The 26,799-nt window shown below is 43.5% G+C and overlaps 1 protein-coding gene across 8 annotated transcripts in view; it reads left to right on the forward strand.

Annotated features, from left to right (window-relative positions):
* The window catches only part of LOC116034505 (glutamate receptor-interacting protein 2-like), a 379,804-nt gene that overhangs the window by 281,728 nt on the left and 71,277 nt on the right, over positions 1-26,799 (forward strand). For all 8 annotated transcript variants that reach the window (XM_031277187.2, XM_036002038.1, XM_036002034.1 and 5 more), the window contains exon 2: positions 14,683-14,760. In XM_031277187.2, coding sequence (XP_031133047.1) covers positions 14,683-14,760 — 78 coding nt within the window. The remainder of the gene's footprint in view (positions 1-14,682; positions 14,761-26,799) is intronic.

Here is a 26,799-nt window from a genome sequence, read left to right on the forward strand (position 1 = left end):
GCGTTAACTTGTTTTTAATCGCGCTAATTTTGACAGCCCTAGTAATTGCATCAACATTATGAAATGCTATACAGGGCAGTTTTTAAGAAATGAATTTGCTTTATAAATCTGGTATAAATATCGTCGCTGTCGGGCAGAAACGTATCTCCAAATTTCCTCGTTAATTTTTTTTTCATAAATCAATGCTATTGGTCAGCCTTTACGTCTGTCTCTGGCTTTTACTAATACTTAAACAGTGATGAGGCAATTTCATCTAACTTTGGCAAAGGTGAATACCTCAATATAATGTTTTCACGATAGCATTTTTTAAATTAAATTTCCTGAAAAACAATGGTTTGGGATATACAAGGTTTTCGCCCGACAGCGATGGTATGCTGAATTGAGCTGGAACTCTTGTGTCACACCAAAATGGAGACTTAAGTGTCCACTGAAGACGATGCCTCCGTTTTCAGACTAATCCTCCTCCGATGTTTAAAGTTTAGAGCTTTGAGAGAAACGAGGTAAAGAGAGGAAGCAGAGGAGGGAAAAAAAAACATGCGATCATTAGAGCTAAAGCGCTGGTGACACCCATGTTTACCCCTCCCTCCTCCCTGCCCTTGCCCACCCCCCAACCAGATCCATACAGGCTGCAATTAACCACAACAGAGAAGCCATTAACCGGCCTAATTACTGCTTGTTCCTTCCACAGCCGCTCTATATGTGTGGGTGAGAGATAGTTTTGTGTATGTTTGTGTGTGCGTGTGTGTTGGTGGAAAAGGATACAATTTGTGCATGGGGTGACAGAGTTTGTTTGCTTAATTGTGTGTGTGTGTGTGTGTGTGTGCGTGTGTTCGTGCCTGTGCTGTACATGTATAAAATGTGTGCTCAGCGGGTGTGGGATGAGGGGGGGTGATACGGTTCATTTTTGTGGTATTGTTTCACTTCTCTCATCTCTCTTTCTCTTATTGCCCCCCGTATATGCGTTGTGTGTGTGTGTGTGTGTGTGTGTGTGTGTGTGTGTGTTTGTTAACCACAGGCGCACTGTGTGCCAGCGTTGTCGCGAACAATAGCTAATTACACATCTTCACCGCCTTTAGCATCATAATGACCGCAATCAGACTCTTTGGCATTCAGTAACTCAGAGCCTTTGTGTGTGTGTGTGTGTGTGTGTGTGTGTGTGTGTGTGTGTGTGTGTGTGTGTGTGTGTGTGTGTGTGTGTATGTATGTGTCATCATGCACACACAAACACACCCACATACATGGGTAAGTGGAGACGTCCACAATCTTTTTGCTTTGGTTTGCTGTGTGTTTGTACGTGTATTGTGTGATCAACATGTCCTCATGCTTAAATAGATTGAAGTAGGTCATTGTCTAATGATTCCATGAGCGTTTTCTGATCTGTTTTTAAACACAAGAAAAAAATAGGTTTTATGGTGTTAACACATGCATTGTAAATTATATATTGTGTCAATAGTATACATGTTGTCAGCAAAGTAGCTAACAGTTCTAAATGTTATTTCTGGGAGTTAATACTTCTGATTTGGAAAAGTAGTGGGTAAGACTGGTGATATTCTAAATCTTTGTCATCCCGTGAAAAGACCAAAACCAACAATGTCTCTAAATATTTTAAACTGGGTCACAAATATATATCTTTATGTTTTGAAAAAAGGCTTAGTCATATCCTTAATAAGCTGGGCACTCTAGTTTTTAGCAAACATTGCTCTAACAGAAATAAATAGTGCACTTATTTTGTTTGGGACTATTGTCAGTCACACAATGAGCTAGTAAGTAATTTCAGTAACAGGACTGTGTAAATGTAAATGGCCTGCATTTATATTTCGCTTTTCTAGTCTTAATGACTCCTCAAGGCGCCTTTACATAGTACAGGACCATTCACCATTCACCCACACACCATACACTGGTGGATCAGATAAACATTTACACATTTACACACACATGGCGCAGCAGATGGCGCAGCATCGGGAGCAATTTGGGGTTCAGTGTCTTGCCCAAGGGGATCGAACCAACAACCTTCCGATTGGTAGACGACTGCTCTACCACCTAAGAGCACCGGTGTGTGTGGGATTGAGTCAGTGTGTGTGTGAGTTCATGGTAATGAAGGAACATGTTGCTCACTGATGTGTTTTTAATAGTTTTTGAACAACAATGGAGCTCTATGGCACAGAGGAAGAAGATATGCCTTGGATCAGGATTATTATTATGATCTTAGATCAGGCTTTGGCAAAAGCAGGAACATTTTTTTAAATAAAGGCCCAATGGTGTCATTGATCTGTTGACGTTAGTCTCTGTTATCTGTCTATTGGATCCACAAGAAACGATGGCAAATGTATACAAGCTCTTACTTGATAATTTACTCGACTCAACGTCACTGTCGGAAATTGTTGTATTTTAGATAGAATAGAATAGAATACACTTTATTGTCCCTGAGGGGAAATTTGTCTTGGACATAGTGCTACAATCTGTTGCTTCACAACATAAACAACATGTAACATAAAAAGCATTCTAAAATCAAAATAAAATACATATACAACACAATAAAATAAAATCAACATGAAAAGTTAGATCAGCAAAGCGTCCTAAGACACAAAAGAAGGACACACATGACAGCACAGACAACACAACATCCTAAGAATTAACTGTAATAATTAAAGTGCTAAGTGAAGTGTATCCAGTTCGAATGTGAATCAATGCAAAATAAGCACAAAAAGTTAGCCATGTCATGCTAAAACTTTGGTGAAAGTAGTGCTAGATAATATGCATAATTTGATACCTTTTCTGAGAAAATAGTGTTTGGATTTAGAATAAGAGGGTTTTTCACGTATGTTGTGCTTCCAATCTTTCTGTATTGCAGCTGTGAATGAACAGGTGCATCGGCCTTTATCTGAGCTCTTCAGCAGCGTGTTGGTTCATTTGTATTGGGACGCCTACCTGGATGCTTGCTGAATAGTTGGTTGATTATAATGGTGTGTCGGCTTAAATGCCTTATTCAAAGAAATGAAATAGGCTGAGTGCATTACTCTGTTCGATTCAACTCCTTTCAATAGCATCTTGCGTTTTCTTTCATGTACCCAGATTACACTGGCTGAGTATTGGTGCTTTTTTTTCAACGGCAGCCTGCTTCACTTTTAATACGGACGTTGGCACCTGGCAGCTGCCCAATACAAACACAGCACACTCCTGTAATTTCAGCTCAGTCAAGTGTATTTTCCATATTAACTCAGACAACAAAACATCATAAATAGGCAGCATTGTTATGTTAATATGTACTATTGTGCACAGTGCAGTACCTTCTGGACATTCATTTTGTTGCAGCCTTGCAAACACATTGTTGTTTGGAGATTTTCATTAAGTGTTTTCTGTTTTCACAATATGAGTAATTTGAATATCTTGGGTCATATTAAAACTAGTCAAAATTATAGTTTGCCCACAGATAGGCTTGTCACAATTATAACATCATTGTCTAAGCAATTTTCTTTTTACATAATTGCCATTTCTTTGTTAAACCAGAATGACTGTTGATGGTCATTGCCAATTTTATGTTCATTTAAGAAGAAAAGTCAATGTTTTATGATAATAAAGAGGCATGGTACTTGTGTTATTACATCATCTCGGTCACATATATAGTGATATAACAATAAGATGTATTCTGGGATTCATTCAAAACTTTAATTTGTTTGCAAAAGTAATAAATGAATACATATTTTTAAATTGGACTGAAAGAGACAATTATATTGTTAAACGCAATTATTTCCGAGACAATTAATTGTACGGCAAAATTTGGAATTGTTACAGCTCTACTCACAGATGAAACACACTGTCGTGGCCGGGTTGTCTCAGTGGGTAGATAAGGCGCACGTATATTGAGAGGTTTATGCCTTGACGCAGAGGTCCAGGGTTTGAATCTGACCTGTGACGATTTCCTGCATGTCTTCCCCCTCTCTCCCTCCCCTTTCTCACCTAGCTGTCCTGTCAAAATTAAAAGCGGAAAAGCCAAAAAAAAATCATCTCTTAAAAATAAAAATAAAAAAATATCTCAGACTGTCAGACCGTATGGAGTGCTGCTGTTGTAATAAAAAGTAAATGCATCAATGTTTTGTTGCTACAGAAGAAACCCGCAGGACAAAGTTTCACTTATTCTGTAAGTGCCGTTTTAAATCCTTTTGTGTCGTTTCTTCATGATTTCCAGCATTGTGCGTTGTAAAAGCAAGGTGTTGCTTTGTATTTCTAAGATACTATACAACTTGTTTTTGATCAGTTTACACTAAAATTCATTTTGTGATTTCTAGCAGCTCCGCTCCAAAAAAAAATAAGAAAAGTACACAAAAACTTAGACAACAACTACACATATACTACAAAAGATGAAAACATTCATGATATCCTCGGATCCAGATCTTAATTGGCAGCAAACTGATTTTGGTTTAGCAACAGGATACACTGATGTATAAAAGAGTTCTTAAGCCTGATTTGTCTAAATAATGGGACTCTAAATCGCCTGTTAGAAGGCAAAAGTTGGTATTCAGAGTTTAAAACATGCATGGAGTCAGAGGAGATGCTGTTAGCAAAGTCTCAGCATGCTCTTCTTGTGGGTTGTTTGAAAGGAGTGAGGTAGCTAAAATGCACTTTTGTGTCTCTAAACTCGGAAATGGATCTTTAAAGAAACCAATGATGATGAGGTTACTGAATCATGAATCTTTAAACATATTACTTCTGTGGTGCTAATCTGGAAAACCCATTCATGGTCTTTTTACAGTAATAAAATGCCCAGTAGTAGAATGTTACTCATAGTAATTTACAGAATAGCTGGAACATTTGTCAATCTGTGTGGGTGAGTAGGTGTAGAATGGTTCAATTGATTTGGCAGAAAAAATAAGGGGAAAGCCATTCTATGTGTAGTTAAGGGTAAAAAAACACTGTGTCACACATTCTAACTGTGGTCTTAAAGAATTATTTTATAATAATAATATAAGATAATATGAGAAAGAAACTGAGAGATTGAAAATATCTTCAAACAAACATGTTACACAGACTCGGTTCATCTAAAGCCTCAGGGTGCCTCAGTCGAAGAAAACAAACAACCATCGGAGGTTTCAACACCTTGAAGCATTTTGCACACCAGGATTCCTGGTCTTTTAAATCTTTCTGTTGCATTCACTAAATGGTAACATCTGTTGCATTATGAGCAAGACAGTTTTAACAGACTGACACCGTTTTTTATAAGTAGCTAATGTAATATTTTGAAAGTTTTTTTGGTTATGTCACACCACTTATTTTAATTAAAAAAACACATTATGTAGAATGTTATGATTGATTTTAGATTTCAGTTGCAGAATATTTTCTTTTTCAACAGTTGAGTTTCTTTATCGACTCAGACTTGTACAGATTTGAAAATTGTCGATTTTGACAAAGTTGAACTATTTTAAGCAGGTTGGGATATTAATGTGCTGTTTTACTGAACTTTATGTCATGTGAATTTCAGCAGATTTTTGTTTTTTAAGACCATGAAGGTGGCTCCAAATGGGTGGTATACAAATGCTATATTTTTAAAGACTGCATTTACATAGTCAATTGGTCCTACTGTCATTTTAATATTATAATTAGAGAGCATAATAGGCTGGGCAGACAGTATTGTGTGAATTTAGACGAAAGTTTAAAAAAATACTTCGGTTTTAACAAAAAGCCCCGACTGAACCAGACAGGTCCCGACAACATTGTAGGATTTTAGCAGAGCTCTCAGGGCCTCCGTGCTTACATTACCTTGATATTCTTTTGTTTCAGCACCACTGTTCAATTTTGTATCAATACATCAGTTTTAGAAAACATTCTGACCCCAATCTCCAAACCTCCGAACCTCATCCATAAAATTAATTTCAGGTACACTTACTCTGTATGGGTGGGAATTAGAGTGCTGATCGGGCCGCATTTTTCTGTCCGAGCATGGCCCGCGTCCGACAGAGCAGTAACCGAACCCAACCCGAGCCCAACACAGTTAAAATCTAATTTTTTTCTCATATTAATGACACATGTATGTTTGTTTGTGTGGAAAGCCCACTTTTATTAAGCAACTGGAAGGCATTCGAAAATGTCAACAGATGAGCGCATCAGCGCACACGGGGCAACAAGCGCACGTTAATAAGCTGTTTAATTTAAAATGTTCAATGTGTTAACCTTTCCTGATTGCTTCGTTTCCGACCGTGATCAGAAAACCAGGGGAGACTCGTTACCTCCAGGGCCGACGTTATAAAATGAATAACGTTAGGGTTATATCCCGTTTCTGGTGAGCAAATGAATGAACTTGGCTTTCAGTCACCGCACATACTGTGTACAAAACTTAAACTTATTCCACCAACTCTGCTCCGGTCGCATCTACACGTCTGCTTCCTCTTTCTCTATCTCTCTTCTGCCCACTTTCCACACACACACACACACATGCACTGAGCTCTCTTAAAGGAGCCGCAGCACCATTTTACAACAAATGCCTTGTCGCGCTGATGTGAGCGAGCCGACTCAAACCTGAACATCATTTCTAAATATCTGTCCGAACTCTAGTGGGAATCACCTGACGCCCCACCACCAAACGATGTTATCACGATACAATATTATCACGGTGCGATATTATCACGATACGATATTATCACTATGCTTATGTCAAGGTACAATATTATCACCATACTTATGTCACGGTATGATATTATCACGAGACAATATTATCACGAGACGATATTATCACGATACTTATCTCACGGTACATTATTATCACAATACAATATTATCACGATACAGTATGTAACAGTACAATATTATCACGATACAATATTATCATAATACTTATGTCACAGTACAGTATTATCACCATACGATATTATCACCATACAATATTATCACCATACTTATGTCACGGTATGATATTATCACGAGACGATATTATCACGATACTTATCTCACGGTACGTTATTATCACAATACAATATTATCACAATACAGTATGTCACAGTACAATATTATCACAATACGATATCACAGTACAATATTATCACGATACAATATTATCATAATACTTATGTCACAGCACGGTATTATCACGATGCGATATTATCACGATGCAATATTATCACGATACTTATGTCACGGTACAATATTGCGATTTTATGTCCCCCATCTAAAAAGATACATCTCACTTCAATGTTCCATGTAACAGACTGAAAAAGCAGTTGATTTTATTATTCTAGTACCAAAAATTTTTATTCTCATGTGAAATTTATATAAAAATCGATCATTACTTGGCATCTGTGTATTGATACGGTATTGCCAAGGAAAATATTGAGATACTATGCTGAAGTCCCTCACCCCTTTTTACTCTGAAGAGTCTACTACTGCTACAATGACTACTGTACATTGCAGTCATTACACACTGCTCGTCTTATTTCATGTTCCCATAAACACACACACTCACACACACACACACACACACACACACACACACACACACAGACAAATCTAATGGCACTGTTTTACTTAGTCTTGTGTGTGTGTGTGTGTGTATCACATTCAACCTAGTGAGGTGGAACTTTGATCATAACGCAGGTCCGACCCACACATCTACATACCTGTCGCATACAGGGAAATAACTTTAGAGTTCTGTATGTGTGTTTGCATTTCTGTTCATGTGTGTATGCCTGTATGTGAGCTGTTACTGTTATGTCTCTATATGATAATACTTATTCATGATAATTTTAATGCGCTGTAAATATGTAAAATATCCTACATGCTGTGTGGGTGTGCTTGTAGGCAACATGTATGAATTGGGTTGTGTGTCTGCTTCTACATTTGCTCTGCATATTATATGCGACACTTTCTGTGCATGTAAATGTGTTTGAGCAATAAGTCTGTGTGCTCATCTGAAAAATAATCACTACCTAGTAGAGTCAGCAGTCCTCATGGATAATGTATGTTCACCATGGCTGCGACTACAGGAGTGCCCTCTGGATTAGCTATACAAGTGTGTGTTTGTGTAATTATGTGATATCGCCCTGAGTATCTGTCAGAGCATGCTCATATGTGTCTTTTGTGTTTTGTCTGTGTGAAATTGTGTGTGTTTATGTGTGTGTCTCTCTCTCTCTCTTTCTCTCTCTCTCTCTCTCTGTCTGTCTGGCCCATTGCCTGTCTAGTAGGTATCTGTTGTTCTTGAGGCAAAATGTGAAATAACCTGATGCATTTGCATGTCAGTGTTTCCACGGCGTGTGTGTGTGTGTGTGTGTGTGTGTGTGTGTGTGTGTGTGTGTGTGTGTGTGTGTGTGTCGGTGGTAGCTTGAGAGGAAGGAGTTGAAGATGATACATTGGTGCAGCTAGCTAGCTGTTTCCCCCTGCTTCCATTGGTTGTGCTAAGCTAAGCTAAACGTCACAAGCTACACTGATAGTGAATGTACAGATGTCCCAGATGTATTCACACCAATTCATGTGACCCTGGTGAATCCCACATGACTGCTACTGTATGTAACTCAGAGTAAGCATTGATGTGGCACATCTGAAGACACCCAGACATTTAAATTAAAACTTTGGTCATTTCAACCTTACATGTACCCGGATGATTGACATTTGCAGAAATGTTTTGCTGTGTAGTTTGGGGAATGCTGCTGTAGGGTTGTGAGGAGGCAGTGAGGACGTTTGTGTACTACAGCAATCACATCTCTTTCAACCTCGGCTGTCGTCAGTACAGCCTCATCCTTAGCAGCCTGCACCGAGGACAAAGAGATTGTGTGTGTGATTATACTGTATACGTAGTGTGTGTGTGTGTGTGTGTGTGTAAAGGTTTTGTGAAAGCTTGAGGGAATTCTGAAAGATACAACAGAGCAGTGTCTGTTAAGATTTCCTTCATGCATGCGTGCACACACAGGCAGAGATACACTTACAGAAATGTGCACACACACACACACACACACACACACTCACAGGCCTAGCAGGTGTTTCTGTAAAAAGCTGGATGTTTTTAATCTGAGCGGTGGAATTTTTCACTTACAACCCTGTAAAACAAGCAAAAGGTAGCAGTTTGTACTTCAGCTTCTATAGGTGTGTGCAATTTGTCAATAGATACATTTAAGTTCTGTAACAAATGTATCAGGTAAAGGACATTTTCACGTGCCTGCTGAACTACTGCTGCACAGCTCCGTTATCAACGGAGAGGAATTATTATGGGTGCGTGTTCTTCTTGGTAACAAATAAACATGCCATCCCCCAGTAGTGGTCTTCACTAGTCCAGAAATGTGTACCTAAGCTGAAATAAATCTGAGGCAAAGACAGACCAGAACCTAAACTGAATTAAAGTAGATGGACACTTGAAAACCTTTTTCCTATTTAGCATTTGCTTTACTCCAATATTACAGCAGTGTTACAATTATCTAATGGCATCTTCTTTTGTCTCAATTCCTCTTACTGTAATGGGAAACGTTACGCAGATTTTCGGTCTTTCATACTACTCGCTACTGTTGCCGCTCTTAATACTACGTCATCTTACAGCGCCGCGGTCGAGCTGCTGCTCGGCCCGGTGCGTTCCATACAGATGCTGAAGGGTGATTTTTGCGTCGCTATCTGACGCTGAGAGACACTGACCAAGTGTCAGGATTTGATGAGTTGGGAGTGGAAACGGGTTGTTAAAACAGGCAGTTAAAAGTCACAGCAAGCAAATGGTAATATTTCTGGAATTGTTAAAATATGCAATTATGGTCTGAAAAACAAAAAACTAGCTATGCGTCTTCAACTACAATTTCAATGTCAACAAAAGCATTACTGCTGTGGCTGAATGATGAATCTGAATCTTTGAAAAAATGAGTCAGGTCTTTATGATGACACCATTCCTTTACTCTGTCACCCTGCCTTGCATGTGCTTAAGTCATTACGGTCTCTGTTTGAAAAGATGCTCACGCTGTAAGCATTATGCCAGCGCTTCTAATGTGAGGGGGTGGGGGGGGTCTAGCCTGACGCCTCCTCTATAACTCAACCTGTTCAGTAAGCTGACAGCGCCAGCACTCATTAGCCTAATCACCTTCAAATTATTCACCGGGAGACGCCAATTTATCAGGCAGAGTTGGACAACAGAGAGAAAAGGCAACAGGAAAAAAAGGCCCTAAAGAGAAAATGTGTTAAGAGTGATGCTGATCTGAATATCCATTCAAAAAGAACAGATCATGTGCTATGCTTCCAGAAGCCTGTTGTGACAACCATATTTGCAGTGTGCTGCCACCACAGCCACCAGAACTATGGCACAGGAAATGTTTGGGTTTGGAAGGACAAGAGCTGAGGATTCATACTGCTGGGGGGAAGAAAGTTGTGACTAAAACAGTTTGTTTTACATCCAGTCACAGAAACAGAGATGGCCAAGTTGCCTAAAGCGTCTTTTATGTCTTACTGTGTGTGTGCAAGTTACTGTTTATATAACCGTGCGTGTAGGACTTATTTTAGTCTATTTTGTGTGTTTTGGTGCCTGTGCACATGCAGGTGTACATTTGGTGCCTTAATCCTTTTGGGTATGCATCAATCTGTGCCGCCAGAGGCTGTGCGTGCGTGTTAGTTTGTGTGCATGTGTTCCTGTTTGTGTGTGTTGATGAGCAGCCTCTGGGGCCCATTATGCCTGTGACAGCCCCACAGCAGGGAAGCAGCCAGCCAGATAACTTATGAAAGCAGTTTAAAGCAAAATTGAATTCACAACTTATAAATGATTAAACTCATTACACCTCTGTGAAGATTGCTAAACTCCGAAACACAACAACAATGGCCTCCTTGCCACTGTCACTTCTGGGAAGAGAACTGATTTCTGAGCATTACCGGTGGGGAAGTGCTGCATATTTCAGATGTCTTAGATGGCAGGGAAATGTGTCACATATTGGGATCGTCTGAGAGAAAACACTTTATATACAGAGGCTGTTGGAAGGCTGGAAACTACTTGTTGTATGGTAGGAAACTACTTTAGTAGTAGAATATATTATTATAGAATATATATATATATATATATATACAGTTTTCATGTTTAACCTAGCTACCTGATATGTGGATATGTGTCCTATATAAAATCTGTGTCAGCCTTGAAATGTTTTTTATTATATATTTAGTCTTACTTTACTGAACTGGTCAACGCATTCTGAAAGGGTTTGTATGATATCTTACGAAAACGTATGCACAATTTGTATGATATCCTACAAAACGGCAACCGCCGGCCAGTCGGGTGACATGTTCACTTTTCTGATAAGTTTGGTTGGCGTTATTTCATGCTATAAAAACAGGGTGAAACGTCATGATTGACAACTGTGAATGACTCGTGATTGGTCAGGCGGGCAGGGCTTTAAATTAACTTTTTTTGATCACCAGCCAACATGGCTAGTAGATTTTTAATGTTTACAAGCCAATCAGATTTTCCACTAGCCATGTTTGTTTTTGTTTTTTTTCCTAACTAACTTTACTTTAATTTCAGCTCCTCCGGTTTGTTTTGTGCCGTTCCGTTGGTCTTGCCTGTTTTAGCGTAGCTCTTAATCGATACCACACACGCTAGGCACGTAGCCAACGGTTGTATGACACGTCACAACATAGGTGTTCATGGGAAATGTAGGATTAGTTTTACAAGCAGTGCTGCCAGATACAGATTAGGTTTCCAAGCCAAGCACACACAAAACCGCGCAAATTACTCGGTGGAAATCAGACCAATCTGGAAACACTGACTTGTTGCATCGATTCAAACAGGCTCCACCACCCGATCACTACTGCGCTGACTCTGGCTCCAAAATTACAAGATGGAGCCGCCCGTATCCAGAATATTTTGGCTTCACACACACACACACACACACACACACACACACACACACATACACACACACACACACACACACACACACACACACACACGTTCAGCTACCCTGCATGTGTTTGGATTAAGGCTGGAAACCCGTAGTCACAGGTTAATTGAGCAAGTGATTTAGGATTTAGTATAGAAAAAACGAAAACCACTAGCTTGGTGAAAGTATCGTGGAATATTTCCTATATACAGGAGCTTAAGTGAATAGCTAAAAAACACAAACTAATTATTGCAGTTTTTTTGACAAAGTGAAATTGAGACTTGAAGGCAATCTTGCGAAACAGAGTGGAAATGTAATTTAAAGAAGAATTAAAAGCACAACTAAGGAGATAAAGGATTTGGCAGGACATATTTTTGGATTTGAAAGTCCTTTCCAACTGCTTAACTCTGTTGATGATAGTAAGCTGGTTTAAAATGCTGCTTCAGGTGCTGGAAAGCATTAGAAATATGTAATAAAAATGTATTCTGGAAGTTTAGCAGAGACATTTCTCTTTAAGCTGCAGCGTAATTGTCCCTGATTATATTGCAACTTAATGACACTTCTGAAGTAGGGTTTGACAGTAGTTGAAAATTGGCTTATGAATTGTTAAACCTATCCCACCCCTGTGATGAAGCAGCGGATGTAAAGTAGGACACATCCTCTCCCCTAAAAGCCACAACAACAATAGCGTCACAGCTGCTGTCAAACTGAGTTATAGAGTCTGGGTTAGCAAAATACTTAATGTCCTTTGTGTCTCATAGATGAGACCTTAGAATATGTCAATCTAAAAATGCTCAAAATAAACGCTCATGACTCCTTAATAACTAAAACTATGACCTTCTTAAACACTTTGTAAGAAAGATGTTCAAAGATTAAAGTGATTGTTTACTCAAAATCTATTGTGTATCAGCCTGCACTTCTGGAGAAAAGGAAAGCAAAAGCAGCAGTATAACGAAGCAACGCATTCTCATGTACGGGTTCATGGGATTTCGGACGAAAACGTATGCACAATGCATATGACCGGCCGGTCACATGATGAAAGGTCTTATGACGGTTACGTTTAGTGGTCTTTACAGTTAAATTTAGCCGAGGAAAATGTTACGGTGAGCCTGGTACAGACCACTATGAGGTCCCTGTTGTTTCAGGGGCCGTTGCATTTAAGTTTAGCTGACAAAAGGTGACTGTCCTGCAATGACGGCAGTTAAGTTTAGGCTCTTTTGCTTCCGGAATGCTGGCATCTTATCTAAAATCACACACTGGGGCAGCAATATGCCCTTGTTTGGTTCAGTGTAAAAACGTAAAGACGGTCTAATTGTGGATCTTCTTTACGGCAGTATTGTGGAACTTCTGTGTAAAGTAAGTGAGGCTGCTGTTGGACTGGAGCTACAGGTCCACAGCTGCAGAGTTAAAACTGCAGCCCTGCTATTACATTACATTTTCTCAGCCTGGTTTTTCTGTCCAAAAAGCTCTTCTGCAGCAGTTTCAACAAGTGGACATTTAAAAAAAACATTTTTTTAAACTTTATTGTGTCACATCCAATGGATATTAATGTAATCTATTGGTAAAATATAAAATAGTATATTCAATATTGTACTATATTGTTATTTTCATTATTGATTTCCTTTGTTCTCTGAATCCCCAACCTTGTTTGATTTAATTTTTAATTTATTATTGATGTGCTGGTTGATTGATTGATTGAATGATGGATGGATGGATTGATTGATTGATTGATTGATTGATTGATTGATTGATGAAAGCAAAGTACCTTTTCAGTTAATTCAGCAGTTTAAAAGTTTAGTTTTAAACACCTGTGGAGATCCGAGGAGAACTGAATTTATAATATCAAATATTAAAATCCTCACACGTCTCTGCCACAAAGTCTCTGCCAGAGACCATAAAACAGAACATCTGTTTCCCCCTGTGACATTTACCAATGATGGCGTCGGTTTCACTAACTAACCTCATCAACACTTCACAAATGGCCTGACTGTGTATTTTCCAATGTGTCAAACTATCTACGAGAACTAGGTACCTGGAATATCTATCTTACGCGTAATGATCTTACAAGGTTGAGTACAAAGTGGAAGCAAAATGTGCACTGGTGATAGTGCTAAGTAGATTATAGGGACGTTTTCAAGAATTAACATAGCATGTTTGTGGAATTCTCAATGTTGAACTTGTCAGGGAGGAAACATCCCCAACATAGCATTTAGAGAGCATGGTGCAGCTCCTTAGGCAGGGAGACCCGCTGTGGCTGCATCTGTCCAATGGGAAAGGAAACTTGGATCGTGGATCTCTAATAAAAAATTTGAAATAATTAACAGTTGTATAATTTCAATTGCATCTCTACATCGTCAACTACATTGTCAGCTTTTGTCCGACTCAGTGGTGCACTTTGTCAGCCTCACATGTGCTCATGCTATACACTTTGCTAACGTGCCAGACAAGTGGAAATTCTGTGGCACTGTATGACACTTTTCGGGCTAACCAAAGTCGTTTGGGTCCATCCTCTGGGGATTTATGTATTGGCAACCCATAATTTACCATATATTGAAGGCTTGTGGGATACTCTAATTTATATTGGCATGCAATATAGGGAACAGACTCATTTTCATCTAGTATCTTAAGGAACTAAATCCACAAAAAGCCAGCATACACTTTACCTTGCACGGCAGCTGGATTTTCGCCATATCACGACATCAGGCAAGAATCGCGGGATCACATATCACACAAAAATCCATCTTGTCAGGCATCAAGTAATGCATGTATGTCCAAACAGCAGCGATTCGCACCAATTAGCCAAATCAAAAAAGAATTGAAGTATTTTGATACCTCTAGCTTCATTGTGTGTCCCTGTTCTCTCTAGATGACGGACCATATGGAAAAACTAAGGATATCTCTGGACCAGAACAGACCATGGCCTCGAGAAGACACAGTATACCAGGTACATGCAACCTCTATTTATCTATCTATCTATCTATCTATCTATCTATCTATCGATCGATCTATCGATCTATCTATCTTATCTGTCTTAATTATCTATCTATATATCTATCTATCGATCTATCTAGTTTGTCTGTCTGTCTGTTTTATCTATTTTTCTATCTCATCTATCCATCTATCCATCTATTTATCTATCTATCTATCTATCTATCTATCTGTCTTAATTATCTATCTATATATCTATCTATCGATCTATCTAGTTTGTCTGTCTGTTGTATCTATTTTTCTATCTCATCTATCCATCTATCTATCCATCTATCTATCTATCTATCTTATCTGTCTTAATTATCTATCTATCTATCTAGTTTGTCTGTCTGTCTGTCTGTCTGTCTGTTGTATCTATTTTTCTATCTCATCTATCCATCTATCTATCTATCTATCTATCTATCTATCTATCTATCTATCTATCTATCTATCCATCTATTCTGTCTGTCTGTCTGTCTGTCTGTCGCATCTATCTTTCTATCTTATGTATCTATCTATCTTATCATTCTATATTGTCTATCTATCTATCTATCTATCTATCTATCTATCTATCTATCTGTTTGTCTGTTTGTCTGTCTGTCTGTCTGTCTGTCTGTCGTATCTATCTATCTATCTATCTATCTATCTATCTATCTATCATGATCACCACACTAAACATCACAATGATCCATTATCTAAAGCAGAATTTCGCTACGACAGCAAACAGCTTCCTGCGGTCCAAACTGGATACTTTTGACTCTAATTCACTAGCAGATTCTGATGTACTTTGTGTTTGAATGGCAGGGTGAGCTGATGATTGCAGAGACAGTATGCATTTGACAACAAGGTCCCAGGTGGTCTGGGATAAAACCTGTTTGCTCTGAAAGTGTCCCTGAGTGCGAACTGTCCTACAAAACCAGAATTTTTGTAAAGGAATGTATTCTACTTTCTGAAAACAATGTATCAAACAGTAAATGGTGTCCTGATGCTGTACCAGTAAGAGCTACATACAACTATAATCACTAAAACCATCAGATTGACATACACTCTCATCCAGTACAACCGTCTTCCTCGTCCCAACTGATGTGATATTGGTTTGACGTCTTCCTACATTGAGTCAAACCCAAACATCACATTAAGGAAGACATTATATTACATTAAAAAAAATCAAGAAATTCTTATTTGTTTACAATGATTCTTTTATGCCAACTATGTCAAGCACACAAGCAGAAGCCTGGCTGAAAGTGAGCTAAAACTGTAATCTCAAAAACTTGTGAATCTACTTACAAAAAAAATGTAATAATGTCAAGAAATGTAAAGAATTGTGTAAATTATTTTAGATATAAGCATAGTGTTCCATGACTTCTTTTTCGAATTACACTTTGGTTTTATTTGCTTCATTGTTTGTTACTGTCTCTGTCACATGAATTTCTTCCATGCATCAAATTACTCATGTTAGTTCATCTCCTGCATCAGTTGCTGCCTTCTCATCACCTCGACCAAATCCCTCCTTTTACTGTCCCATCCTATCTGTCTGACTCTGTCTATTTCTTCTATTTTCTATTTATTTTATGCTTTCCCTTCTCTCCTTTTTTTAATTTTCATGCCTTAATGAGTTACGTAACTCAGCTCCATGCTCGGTTCCAGCGTCACCTTGCTTCAGGTATACATTTACAAGTATTTGTCTCATTCACCTTGCATAGCCACATTGTCCGTCTGTTTCCTTGGTGTTATTATTTGAGTACAACCTGTGTGTGTGTTGTGTGTGTGTGTGTGTGTATAGTAGAAATGAATAATATTTGCCTGAGCATTATAAGATGTAAAATAGCTTTCCTCAGTTCTCCGTTTAGATGATAGAATTCATTTCCTGACTTTTTCTGTGGGGTGTACAAGCGGTGTTAGTTTGTGTGTGTGTGTGTGTGTGTGTGTGTGTGTGTGTGTGTGTGTGTGTTTGAAAATGTGTGTTGTAATATCCACCAGAGGTAACTGCGGTGTGAAGCACCTCACTGATCTCAGTGTCGCCTCAGGGATTTACCTAATCTAGCCATCTATCACACCAAAGCTTCATCTCACCTGTGTGTGTGTGTGTGTGTGTGTGTGTGTGTGTGTGTGTGTGTGTGTGTGTGTGTGTGTGTGTGTGTGTGTGTGTGTGTGTGTGAAATGGAAGATATTGAGACTGCTATTTATCTGCAGGACTCACTCAATGGCTCCTGGAGCCTGTGTGTGCATGTGTGAATGATGACATAAATACAGACAACTGAACTATCAGCACAGCTCAAAGGTTACATTGTACCTATTACATTACTACCTGTCTTATTTTACCTACCAATGTTCTCCTGTCTGCTTTGGCCTTAAACACACACGTTTTACTCATAAACCCAGACATTTTTAAACTTGCTGTGTACCAATGTCATTACATATGTATCTGCACACTAGCTATTGCTATATTCTATTACTTATATGATATTGCACCGATGGTGGCGTATGTGAATGGGGGAAAGAGAGGCTAATTCGTAAGCACTTTGTCCGGTAAGGTAGAAAGGCGCTATATAAATGCAGTACATTTACCATTTACCATTGGATAAGTGGTTCTCAAGAACGTTTCCAATGGGCGCCTGGCAACGTTTCAAACAGAAATACTGGAAACCAAGCAATCGGCCCGTTCCAACAGGCACATGCTCTAAACGGGCATTGCACTAGTTAACATAATAAGTACTGTAAAACTTATCTTTAAAGCAGCTATAACCAATATTCAACAATAACAATGTTGCACATGTAAAAAAAAGTCGCTGGTAGCGATGAACCTACCAGTGGTGGAAGAAGTATTCAGATCCTTATCCTTAGATCCTTAGAGCCTTTACTTAAGTAAAAGTACTAATACCACTCTGTAAAAATACTCTGTTACAAGTAAAAGTCCCACATTAAATATGTTACTTAGGGGCCACCGGAGGAGTTTTGTGGCCTCTAACCTAAAAAGACTTGACCCTCCCCTCATCAGTAATAATTTTCCTATGACCCTCCAAAACGATTTGAAAAAAAGGAATGACCCTCCCCTTGCGTGCAAGTTTGCACTTAACAAAGAAGTACAAATTCCATTTGATTTTTACAGCCATGATGTACAGAGTTAACCTCTGCATTCTCATCTTACACATCACACTCCTGTTATGGTGTGGTGGCCATTTCAGTAGATTTACTCACTAACATTGTTGTGGAAACACAATAAGCATGGAAACTAAATGCACGCTTCATGTATTACTGCATTACTTCAAATACTAAGTTACTCCTCTAGTAAACTTGTTATGATGGTGGAAGGTAGAGGACCCAAACGCAGAGAGAGACAGGCAGGCAGGAGCAGTGTAGAAACTCAAAGATTTATTTTCTCAAAAAACAAAAACCAATCAAGGAGTCCTGTGAGCTGCAGGCAAAAACTAATACCGGGGAGAAAAAGGAGAGACTGACGCAGACACACACACACACTGACACGGGGGAATACAAAACAATCTGACAAGAGACAAAGGGAACACAGGGGTTAAATACAAGAGGTAATGAACAAATGAGGGACAGGTGACACGACAGGTGAAACACATCAGGGCGGGGCAGGACAATCAACAAAAGCAAAAAGTAAAACTAGACATGACAGGACAGAAAACAGACTATCAAAATAAAACAGGAAACAGGAACACTAACAAAAACCTAAAATCACAACTAAACACAGAAACTTGACAACACAGAACACAGGAATCGTACACAATAAAACAATAAAGGCAACCGAAATGAACAAACTGGTAACAGAAATATCCCTAAACCGTAACAGGGCCCCCCCCTCAAGGGCGGATACCAGACGTCCAAAGAAACATAACTAAAAACAACCCAGGGAGGGCGAAAGAGAGTTCGGGGGAGGCAGCAAGTCGCTGGGGACCAGGGAGCAGAAATCACTGGCACACAGGGAACAGAGTCACTGGGGCACAGGAAACAAAGGGCCGGTGAGGCCTGGGGGAAACAGAGGGCCGGTGAGGCCTGGGGGAAACAGAGGGCCGGTGAGGCCTGGGGGAAACAGAGGGGCCACTCGGGACAGGGAACAGAGAGTCTCGGGGGAAACACAGAGCGGGGCCACTCGGGGGAAACACAGTGCGGGGCCACTCGGGGGAAACACAGAGCGGGGCCACTCGGGGGGAAACAGAGAGTCACTGGGAGGCCTCGGCAACAGGGGACTGAGAGGCCTCGGCAACAGGGGACTGAGAGCCGCAACAGAGGCAGAAACCTTCAGGCGGCCTGCGACGAAGGCAGAATCCCTCTGGCCACCGGCGACGAAGGCAGAATCCCTCTGGCGGCCTGCGACGGAGGCAGAAACCTTCTGGCCACCGGCGACGAAGGCCGAATCCCTCTGGCGGCCTGCGACGAAGGCAGAATCCCTCTGGCCACCAGCGATGAAGGCAGAATCCCTCTGGCGGCCTGCGACGGAGGCAGAAACCTTCTGGCCACCGGCGACGAAGGCAGAATCCCTCTGGCGGCCTGCGACGAAGGCAGAATCCCTCTGGCGGCCTGCGACGAAGGCAGAATCCCTTAGGAGACCGTACTGGACGTCGAGGGCACTCAGGTGGCCAGGCAGGACGTCGAGGGCAGCGCCCCTCCGGGGGCCTTGCAGGTCGGCCAAGGTGGAGCCCCTTGGGAGGCTGTGCAGGTGAAGGGGCCGGGACCAGGCGACGGGTCAGCTGGACTGGAGTCAGGCGATGGGTCAGCTGGGCCGGAGTCAGGCGGCGGGTCAGCTGGGCCGGAGTCAGGTGGCCAGGCAACCGGGGCAGAGGTTGACTGGGGTGCCAACCGGGCACGAGGGGCAGGAGTGGGCCTGACCGCCGACAGGGCACGAGGGGCAGGAGTGGGCCTGACCGCCGACAGGACACGAGGGGCAGGAGTCGGCCTGACCGCCGACAGGACACGAGGGGCAGGAGTCGGCCTGACCGCCGACAGGACACGAGGGGCAGGAGTCGGCCTGACCGCCACGGGCAAAGTCTCAGGGGGGCAGAACAAAGGCAAAGTCCTAGGGGTGGTCTCAAGGGCGGTCTCAGGGGCGGCTATAGCCAGTTCAGAGGGGCTGGACACCAGCCAGGATTCAGGAGGGTGGCTAGCCAGCCGGGGACTAGGGAGGCTGCTAGCTAACCTGGATTCAGGGAGGCTGCTAGCCAGCCGGGGATCAGGAAAGCTGCTAGTCAGCCGGGGATCAGGAAAGCTGCTAGTCAGCCGGGGATCAGGAAAGCTGCTAGTCAGCCAGGGATCAAGGATAAAGGACAGCCTTGGGGCACTAGGGAACTCAGGAACTCTAGGAAACTCGGGAACTCTAGGAAACTCGGGAACTCTAGGAAACTCGGGGACACTAGGAAACTCGGGGACACTAGGAAACTCGGGGACGCTGGGCAGTGCTGGGACACTGGGCAGCTTGGGGACACTAGGAAGCTCGGGGACGCTGGGCAGTGCTGGGACACTGGGCAGCTTGGGGACACTAGGAAGCTCGGGGACACTAGGAAGCTCGAGGACACTAAGCAGTGCTGGGACACTGGGCAGCTTGGGGACACTAGGAAGCTCGGGGACACTAGGAAGGCTGCTAGCAAGCCTGGAGTCAGGGGGGTTACTAGGTGGCCAGGATTCCGGGAGGTTGCTAGCTAGCTGGGGCTCTGAGAGGCTGCTAGCCAGCCTAAATTCAGGGGGGGGGGGCTAGCTAGCCTGGGATCTGGGAGAGTGCTAGCTAGCCTGGACTCAGAGGGGCTGCTAACTAGCCGGGGCTCAGGAAGGCTACTAGCTAGCCGGGACTCAGAGAGGCTGCTAGCTAGCCTGAATTCAGGGGAGATGCTAGCTAGCAGGGAATCAGGGGGGTTGCTAGCTAGCTGGGGCTCAGGGAGGTTGCTAGCTAGCCGGGGCTCGGGAAGGCTGTTAGCTAGCCTGGATTCAAGAGGGCTGCTAGCTAGCCGGGGCTCGGGAAGGCTACTAGCTAGCCTGGATTCAGGGGGTTTGCTAGCTAGCCTGGATTTAGGGAGGTTGCTAGCTAACCGAGGCTCAGGGAGGTTGCTAGCTAGCCCGGATTCAAGGAGGTTGCTAGCTAGCGGGGAAGTTGAGAGGCTGCTAGCTAGCCGGGAATCAGGAAGACTGCTAGTTAACCTGGATTCTGGGGAAATGCTAGCTAGCATGGGCTCAGGGGGATCGCTAGCTAGCAGGGGCTCAGGGGAATCGCTAGCTAGCAGGGACTCAGGGGGATCGCTAGCTAGCCGGGGCTCAGGGAGGTTGCTAGCTAGCCGGGGCTCGGGAAGGCTACTAGCTAGCCTGGATTCAGGGGGTTTGCTAGCTAGCCTGGATTTAGGGAGGTTGCTAGCTAACCGAGGCTCAGGGAGGTTGCTAGATAGCCCGGATTCAAGGAGGTTGCTAGCTAGCGGGGAAGTTGAGAGGCTGCTAGCTAGCCGGAAATCAGGAAGACTGCTAGCTAGCCTGGATTCTGGGGAAATGCTAGCTAGCAGGGGCTCAGGGGGATCGCTAGCTAGCAGGGGCTCAGGGGGATCGCTAGCTAGCAGGGACTCAGGGGGATCGCTAGCTAGCCGGGGCTCAGGGGGATCGCTAGCTAGCCGGGGCTCAGGGAGGCTGTTAGCCAGCCGGGGACCAAGAAGGCTGCTAGCTAGCCTGGATTCAGGGGAGCTGCTAGCTAGCTGGGGCTCAGGGAGGTTGCTAGCTAGCGGGGAAATTGAGAGGCTGCTAGCTAGCCGGGAATCAGGAAGACTGCTAGCTAGCCTGGATTCTGGGGAGATGCTAGCTAGCGGGGAATCAGGGGGGTTGCTAGCTAGCAGGGACTCAGGGGGATCGCTAGCTAGCCGGGGCTCAGGGAAGTTGCTAGCCAGCTTGCATTCAGGTGGGCTGCCAGCTAGCTGGGGATTAGGAAGACTGCTGGCTACCCTGGATTCTGGGGAGATGCTAGCTAGCGGGGAATCAGGGGGGTTGCTAGCTAGCAGGGACTCAGGGGGATCGTTAGCTAGCCGGGGCTCAGGGAAGTTGCTAGCCAGCTTGCATTCAGGTGGGCTGCTAGCTAGCCGGGGATTAGGAAGACTGCTAGCTACCCTGGATTCTGGGGAGATGCTAGCTAGCGGGGAATCAGGGGGGTTGCTAGCTAGCAGGGACTCAGGGGGATCGTTAGCTAGCCGGGGCTCAGGGAGGTTGCTAGCCAGCTTGCATTCAGTTGGGCTGCTAGCTAGCCGGGGATTAGGAAGACTGCTAGCTACCCTGGATTCTGGGGAGATGCTAGCTAGCGGGGAATCAGAGGGGTTGCTAGCTAGCAGGGACTCAGGGGGATCGTTAGCTAGCCGGGGCTCAGGGAAGTTGCTAGCCAGCTTGCATTCAGGTGGGCTGCTAGCTAGCCGGGGATTAGGAAGACTGCTAGCTACCCTGGATTCTGGGGAGATGCTAGCTAGCGGGGAATCAGAGGGGTTGCTAGCTAGCAGGGACTCAGGGGGATCGTTAGCTAGCCGGGGCTCAGGGAAGTTGCTAGCCAGCTTGCATTCAGGTGGGCTGCTAGCTAGCCGGGAATCAGGAAGATTGCTAGCTAGCCTGGATTCTGGGGAGATGCTAGCTAGCGGGGAATCAGGGGGGTTGCTAGCTAGCAGGGACTCAGGGGGATCGCTAGCTAGCCGGGGCTCAGGGAAGTTGCTAGCCAGCTTGCATTCAGGTGGGCTGCCAGCTAGCTGGGGATTAGGAAGACTGCTGGCTACCCTGGATTCTGGGGAGATGCTAGCTAGCGGGGAATCAGGGGGGTTGCTAGCTAGCAGGGACTCAGGGGGATCGTTAGCTAGCCGGGGCTCAGGGAAGTTGCTAGCCAGCTTGCATTCAGGTGGGCTGCTAGCTAGCCGGGGATTAGGAAGACTTCTAGCTACCCTGGATTCTGGGGAGATGCTAGCTAGCGGGGAATCAGGGGGGTTGCTAGCTAGCAGGGACTCAGGGGGATCGCTAGCTAGCCGGGGCTCAGGGAAGTTGCTAGCCAGCTTGCATTCAGGTGGGCTGCCAGCTAGCTGGGGATTAGGAAGACTGCTGGCTACCCTGGATTCTGGGGAGATGCTAGCTAGCGGGGAATCAGGGGGGTTGCTAGCTAGCAGGGACTCAGGGGGATCGTTAGCTAGCCGGGGCTCAGGGAAGTTGCTAGCCAGCTTGCATTCAGGTGGGCTGCTAGCTAGCCGGGGATTAGGAAGACTTCTAGCTACCCTGGATTCTGGGGAGATGCTAGCTAGCGGGGAATCAGAGGGGTTGCTAGCTAGCAGGGACTCAGGGGGATCGTTAGCTAGCCGGGGCTCAGGGAAGTTGCTAGCCAGCTTGCATTCAGGTGGGCTGCTAGCTAGCCGGGAATCAGGAAGACTGCTAGCTAGCCTGGATTCTGGGGAGATGCTAGCTAGCGGGGAATCAGGGGGGTTGCTAGCTAGCAGGGACTCAGGGGGATCGCTAGCTAGCCGGGGCTCAGGGAAGTTGCTAGCCAGCTTGCATTCAGGTGGGCTGCCAGCTAGCTGGGGATTAGGAAGACTGCTGGCTACCCTGGATTCTGGGGAGATGCTAGCTAGCGGGGAATCAGGGGGGTTGCTAGCTAGCAGGGACTCAGGGGGATCGTTAGCTAGCCGGGGCTCAGGGAAGTTGCTAGCCAGCTTGCATTCAGGTGGGCTGCTAGCTAGCCGGGGATTAGGAAGACTGCTAGCTACCCTGGATTCTGGGGAGATGCTAGCTAGCGGGGATTAGGGAGGCTGCTAACTAGCTCGGGGTCAGGGGAGCTGCACGCCAGCTCGGGGTCAGAGGAGCTGCACGCCAGCTCGGGGTCAGAGGAGCTGCACGCCAGCTGCCGAGACTGAGAGCTACATGGATAAATATGCACCAAACAAGCCACAATTTTGCTCTTTTCATGAATAAAAAAGTTGGGTGACCCCCCCACCCAGACTAAAAAATGTTGGATGACCCTCCCCTCAGCAAAATATAAAAAGACATGACCCTCCCCTATTTTCCTCCGGTGGTCCATACCATAAATACCGAACGGTCCCTTAAGTAAATGTATTTGACTATCATCAGGAAAATGAACTTAAAGTAATAAAAGTAAAAGTACTCAATGCAGAAAAATCCTCACATTTTAGAAACTGGAAACGATCCAAACAGTTCTGTCAATCAACTAAGTGATTAATCAGCTAATATTTTCAGCTGGACTTGTAGGCTGTTATATTGTTGGGTAGTTTAAATTATAATAAAACATCAGATTTTATAAACTACATGTGTGTAAGGTTTGAATGTCCAAAAATGTAATATCAGGTAGGATGGTTATAGATGTTTTAATCAGAGCAGCATGGCGCAATCTACATCCACACACAGGTAGTAAGAACAACAACAGTACTTCCTATCTAATGACTACAGTACTTCCTGTCTAACAACTACGATCAAATTACTCACAGCACCACCTAGTGGTGTAATGTGGACTATACATGGTAAGTAAACACAACAATGTGTTTTGTGTGCAAACATCTCAAGTAAAGTACAAGTACCTCACATTTGTAATTAAGTACAGTTCTTGAATATATGTACTAACATTCCACCACTGGAACCTACAGAGAATTACCCCCTGTATTTACAGCTCCCCTCGGCTTTACCGAACCTTTAGTTTCAGCTCGTTGTTTATCTGTCTTGCCCGTAAATGTCTGTTCTGATTCACACTCATCGCTCTCATAATTGCCCTTTTTAGCTGCACAAAGCAGCTGTTTTCTCAGTGAAAAAGCTCTAAAAACCCCTGTTCACAACCTGTTCAGCACCAAACAGCAGGCAGACACAGTTCGAGACATTTAGCAGCTAAAGAGCCAGATAATTCCCTCAGGACCAAAGACAGGGCTAAAATAGTGTGAATACTAGACTTACATTCATCAGGTGGCCAGAAACATGACTCCAATTGATAGCTAATGTGGCTGTGTTACTACTGGATGTGTTAATAAGCAACTGCTGGCTCACCATATCAACTTGAAGGGATACTTCACCGATTTAGCATTAAGCTTTGTATCAGTAGAAACACGGTAGTATTTTCGAATGACCGTGCTTACCTCCCTCATGTCCCCCTGAGACGAGAGATCTCTGTATCATGGGCCTGGAAAAAATCTTTCGATGACAGAAAACGAAAATTTTTGCGTCATCGGAAGATTTTTTTGCCCAGAGGCAATGGACTACAGCCAGTAGTAGGAGCTACTTCCGCATGTTTTCAACCCGCCCATAGGGGGTTGGACTGTTATCTTTACCCAAAGCTTGCCGAAGCAAAACGAGTGTCAGCCATCTTGAAGCTTCGCTAACAGGCTCCGTCTTTTCAGCAGAAAACTTTTACAACAATTATGTGCATTCAAACTACCGCACATGTGTACCACTGGGATACATTGCTACAGATCGGAGAATATGCAGGACACTTTATTACATATGGAATACTCGACACACTACGCGAGCTTTGCCTGCTATGGAGACCAGCACCTCAGCCTGCGGAGTCGCCCGATGCCGCTAGCCGGGGAAAGGGACCTCGACAGCGGTGTGCAGGAGTGGAAAGCAGCTAGGTGTAAAGCTAACGCTAGCCGGCCACCTGTTCCGTCAATCCTGCTTGCACGTGTCCGCTCATTAGACAACAAACTGGACTACATCCAACTTCAACGAAACTCCCAACACGAGTTCAGAGACTGGTGTTTTGTAAAAGTATTTTAAGTACGAGCCGAGAGACACGTGTCACACTACTTCCAACTTTATTCTTCTTCTTCTCTGCACATCCTTCTCTTCATCTACGCACATACCTTTCACCTGTATCCGCACGGTGCACTCTAGCGCCCCTAGTGTTCACTAACAGTATCAACAGGACACAACAGAGACTGCTGTGTTTTTGTTGTTGTGAAAACATTACTGAACAAAAGTGTACGGGACTATCCAGCTACCAGGCCTGCTGCTCTGTTGCCAGGTAAGACTAGTGGAGGTGGGCTGTGTTAACATGGACTGGTACAGAAATGGGGTGCTTGTATCCAACTAACTGCTAACTGCTGGTGGAGTTTGTGACTGTTAGATGCCGAACATTCTACATTCCACGCAAATTTACGCCTGTGTTTATACTCGGTGTTTACAGCCCACCAAAGTGCTAATGCTAGTATGCGTTAGCTGAACTTTACGGAGCCTATATGTGTGTGCACTAAATGTAGCCTGTTTCGTATGTCGTTTTTATATAAGGTCGTTTTTATATATTTTAAATGTGTAACACCACTTGAGCCACGGTGAAATGTTGTTTCGTATATATGGTTGAAATGACAATAAAAGAGTTGACTGTCTGTCTGTCTGTCTGTCTGTAAATGGTAGGCGTGGCTTGGGAGTGGACTCTAGCAGCGAAGCAGCGAAGCAAGTGCATTCTGGGATTTGGTGTCTTTCATCCACATAAGCCAAAAATAAATTTTCTGGCTTTTCTCGGCCTAGAAGCCACCAATTTCTAAAACAAATTCACATTTCTACTACATACGTGACCCAATTTAAAGACATATTCATCTTTCCAACAGTGAAATATCCCTTTAAAACGAAAAAAATATGTCAATGCTGCGCATTATAGTATATATATAAAAAAAAGCTCACATGGTCTCTCATACACTAAATGTCTTTATCAGTCTGCTATCATATGCAGAATGAGTACTGTCGACAAAAGTAAAAAAAAGATGCATTTCCATTGTGTATTATTGCTAGCAGTTGGGTGTTCAGTGCCTCCCTCAAAGGCCGGTTGATGATTTGGACCCAACCTGATTATGTTTTACATGTAATCGTGCACACAGTCAAGGAGAAACTAGTCTTTCTTCTTGAACTTTTTCACTTCAAAGCAGCAGAAGAGTCAAGGTGAAGTGAACTCTGCAGCTCTGCAGAATCATTCCCAAGTCAGCCCATTAAATTGTTTACCTCACGAAGCCTTGACTCAGTCAGAGAATAGCTGAGCAGCTACAATTAACCGTTGTTAGAAAAGAGGTTAAAT

This window comes from Sander lucioperca, chromosome 6, assembly GCF_008315115.2.
Source record: "Sander lucioperca isolate FBNREF2018 chromosome 6, SLUC_FBN_1.2, whole genome shotgun sequence".
Classification (NCBI taxonomy): Eukaryota; Metazoa; Chordata; class Actinopteri; order Perciformes; family Percidae; genus Sander; species Sander lucioperca.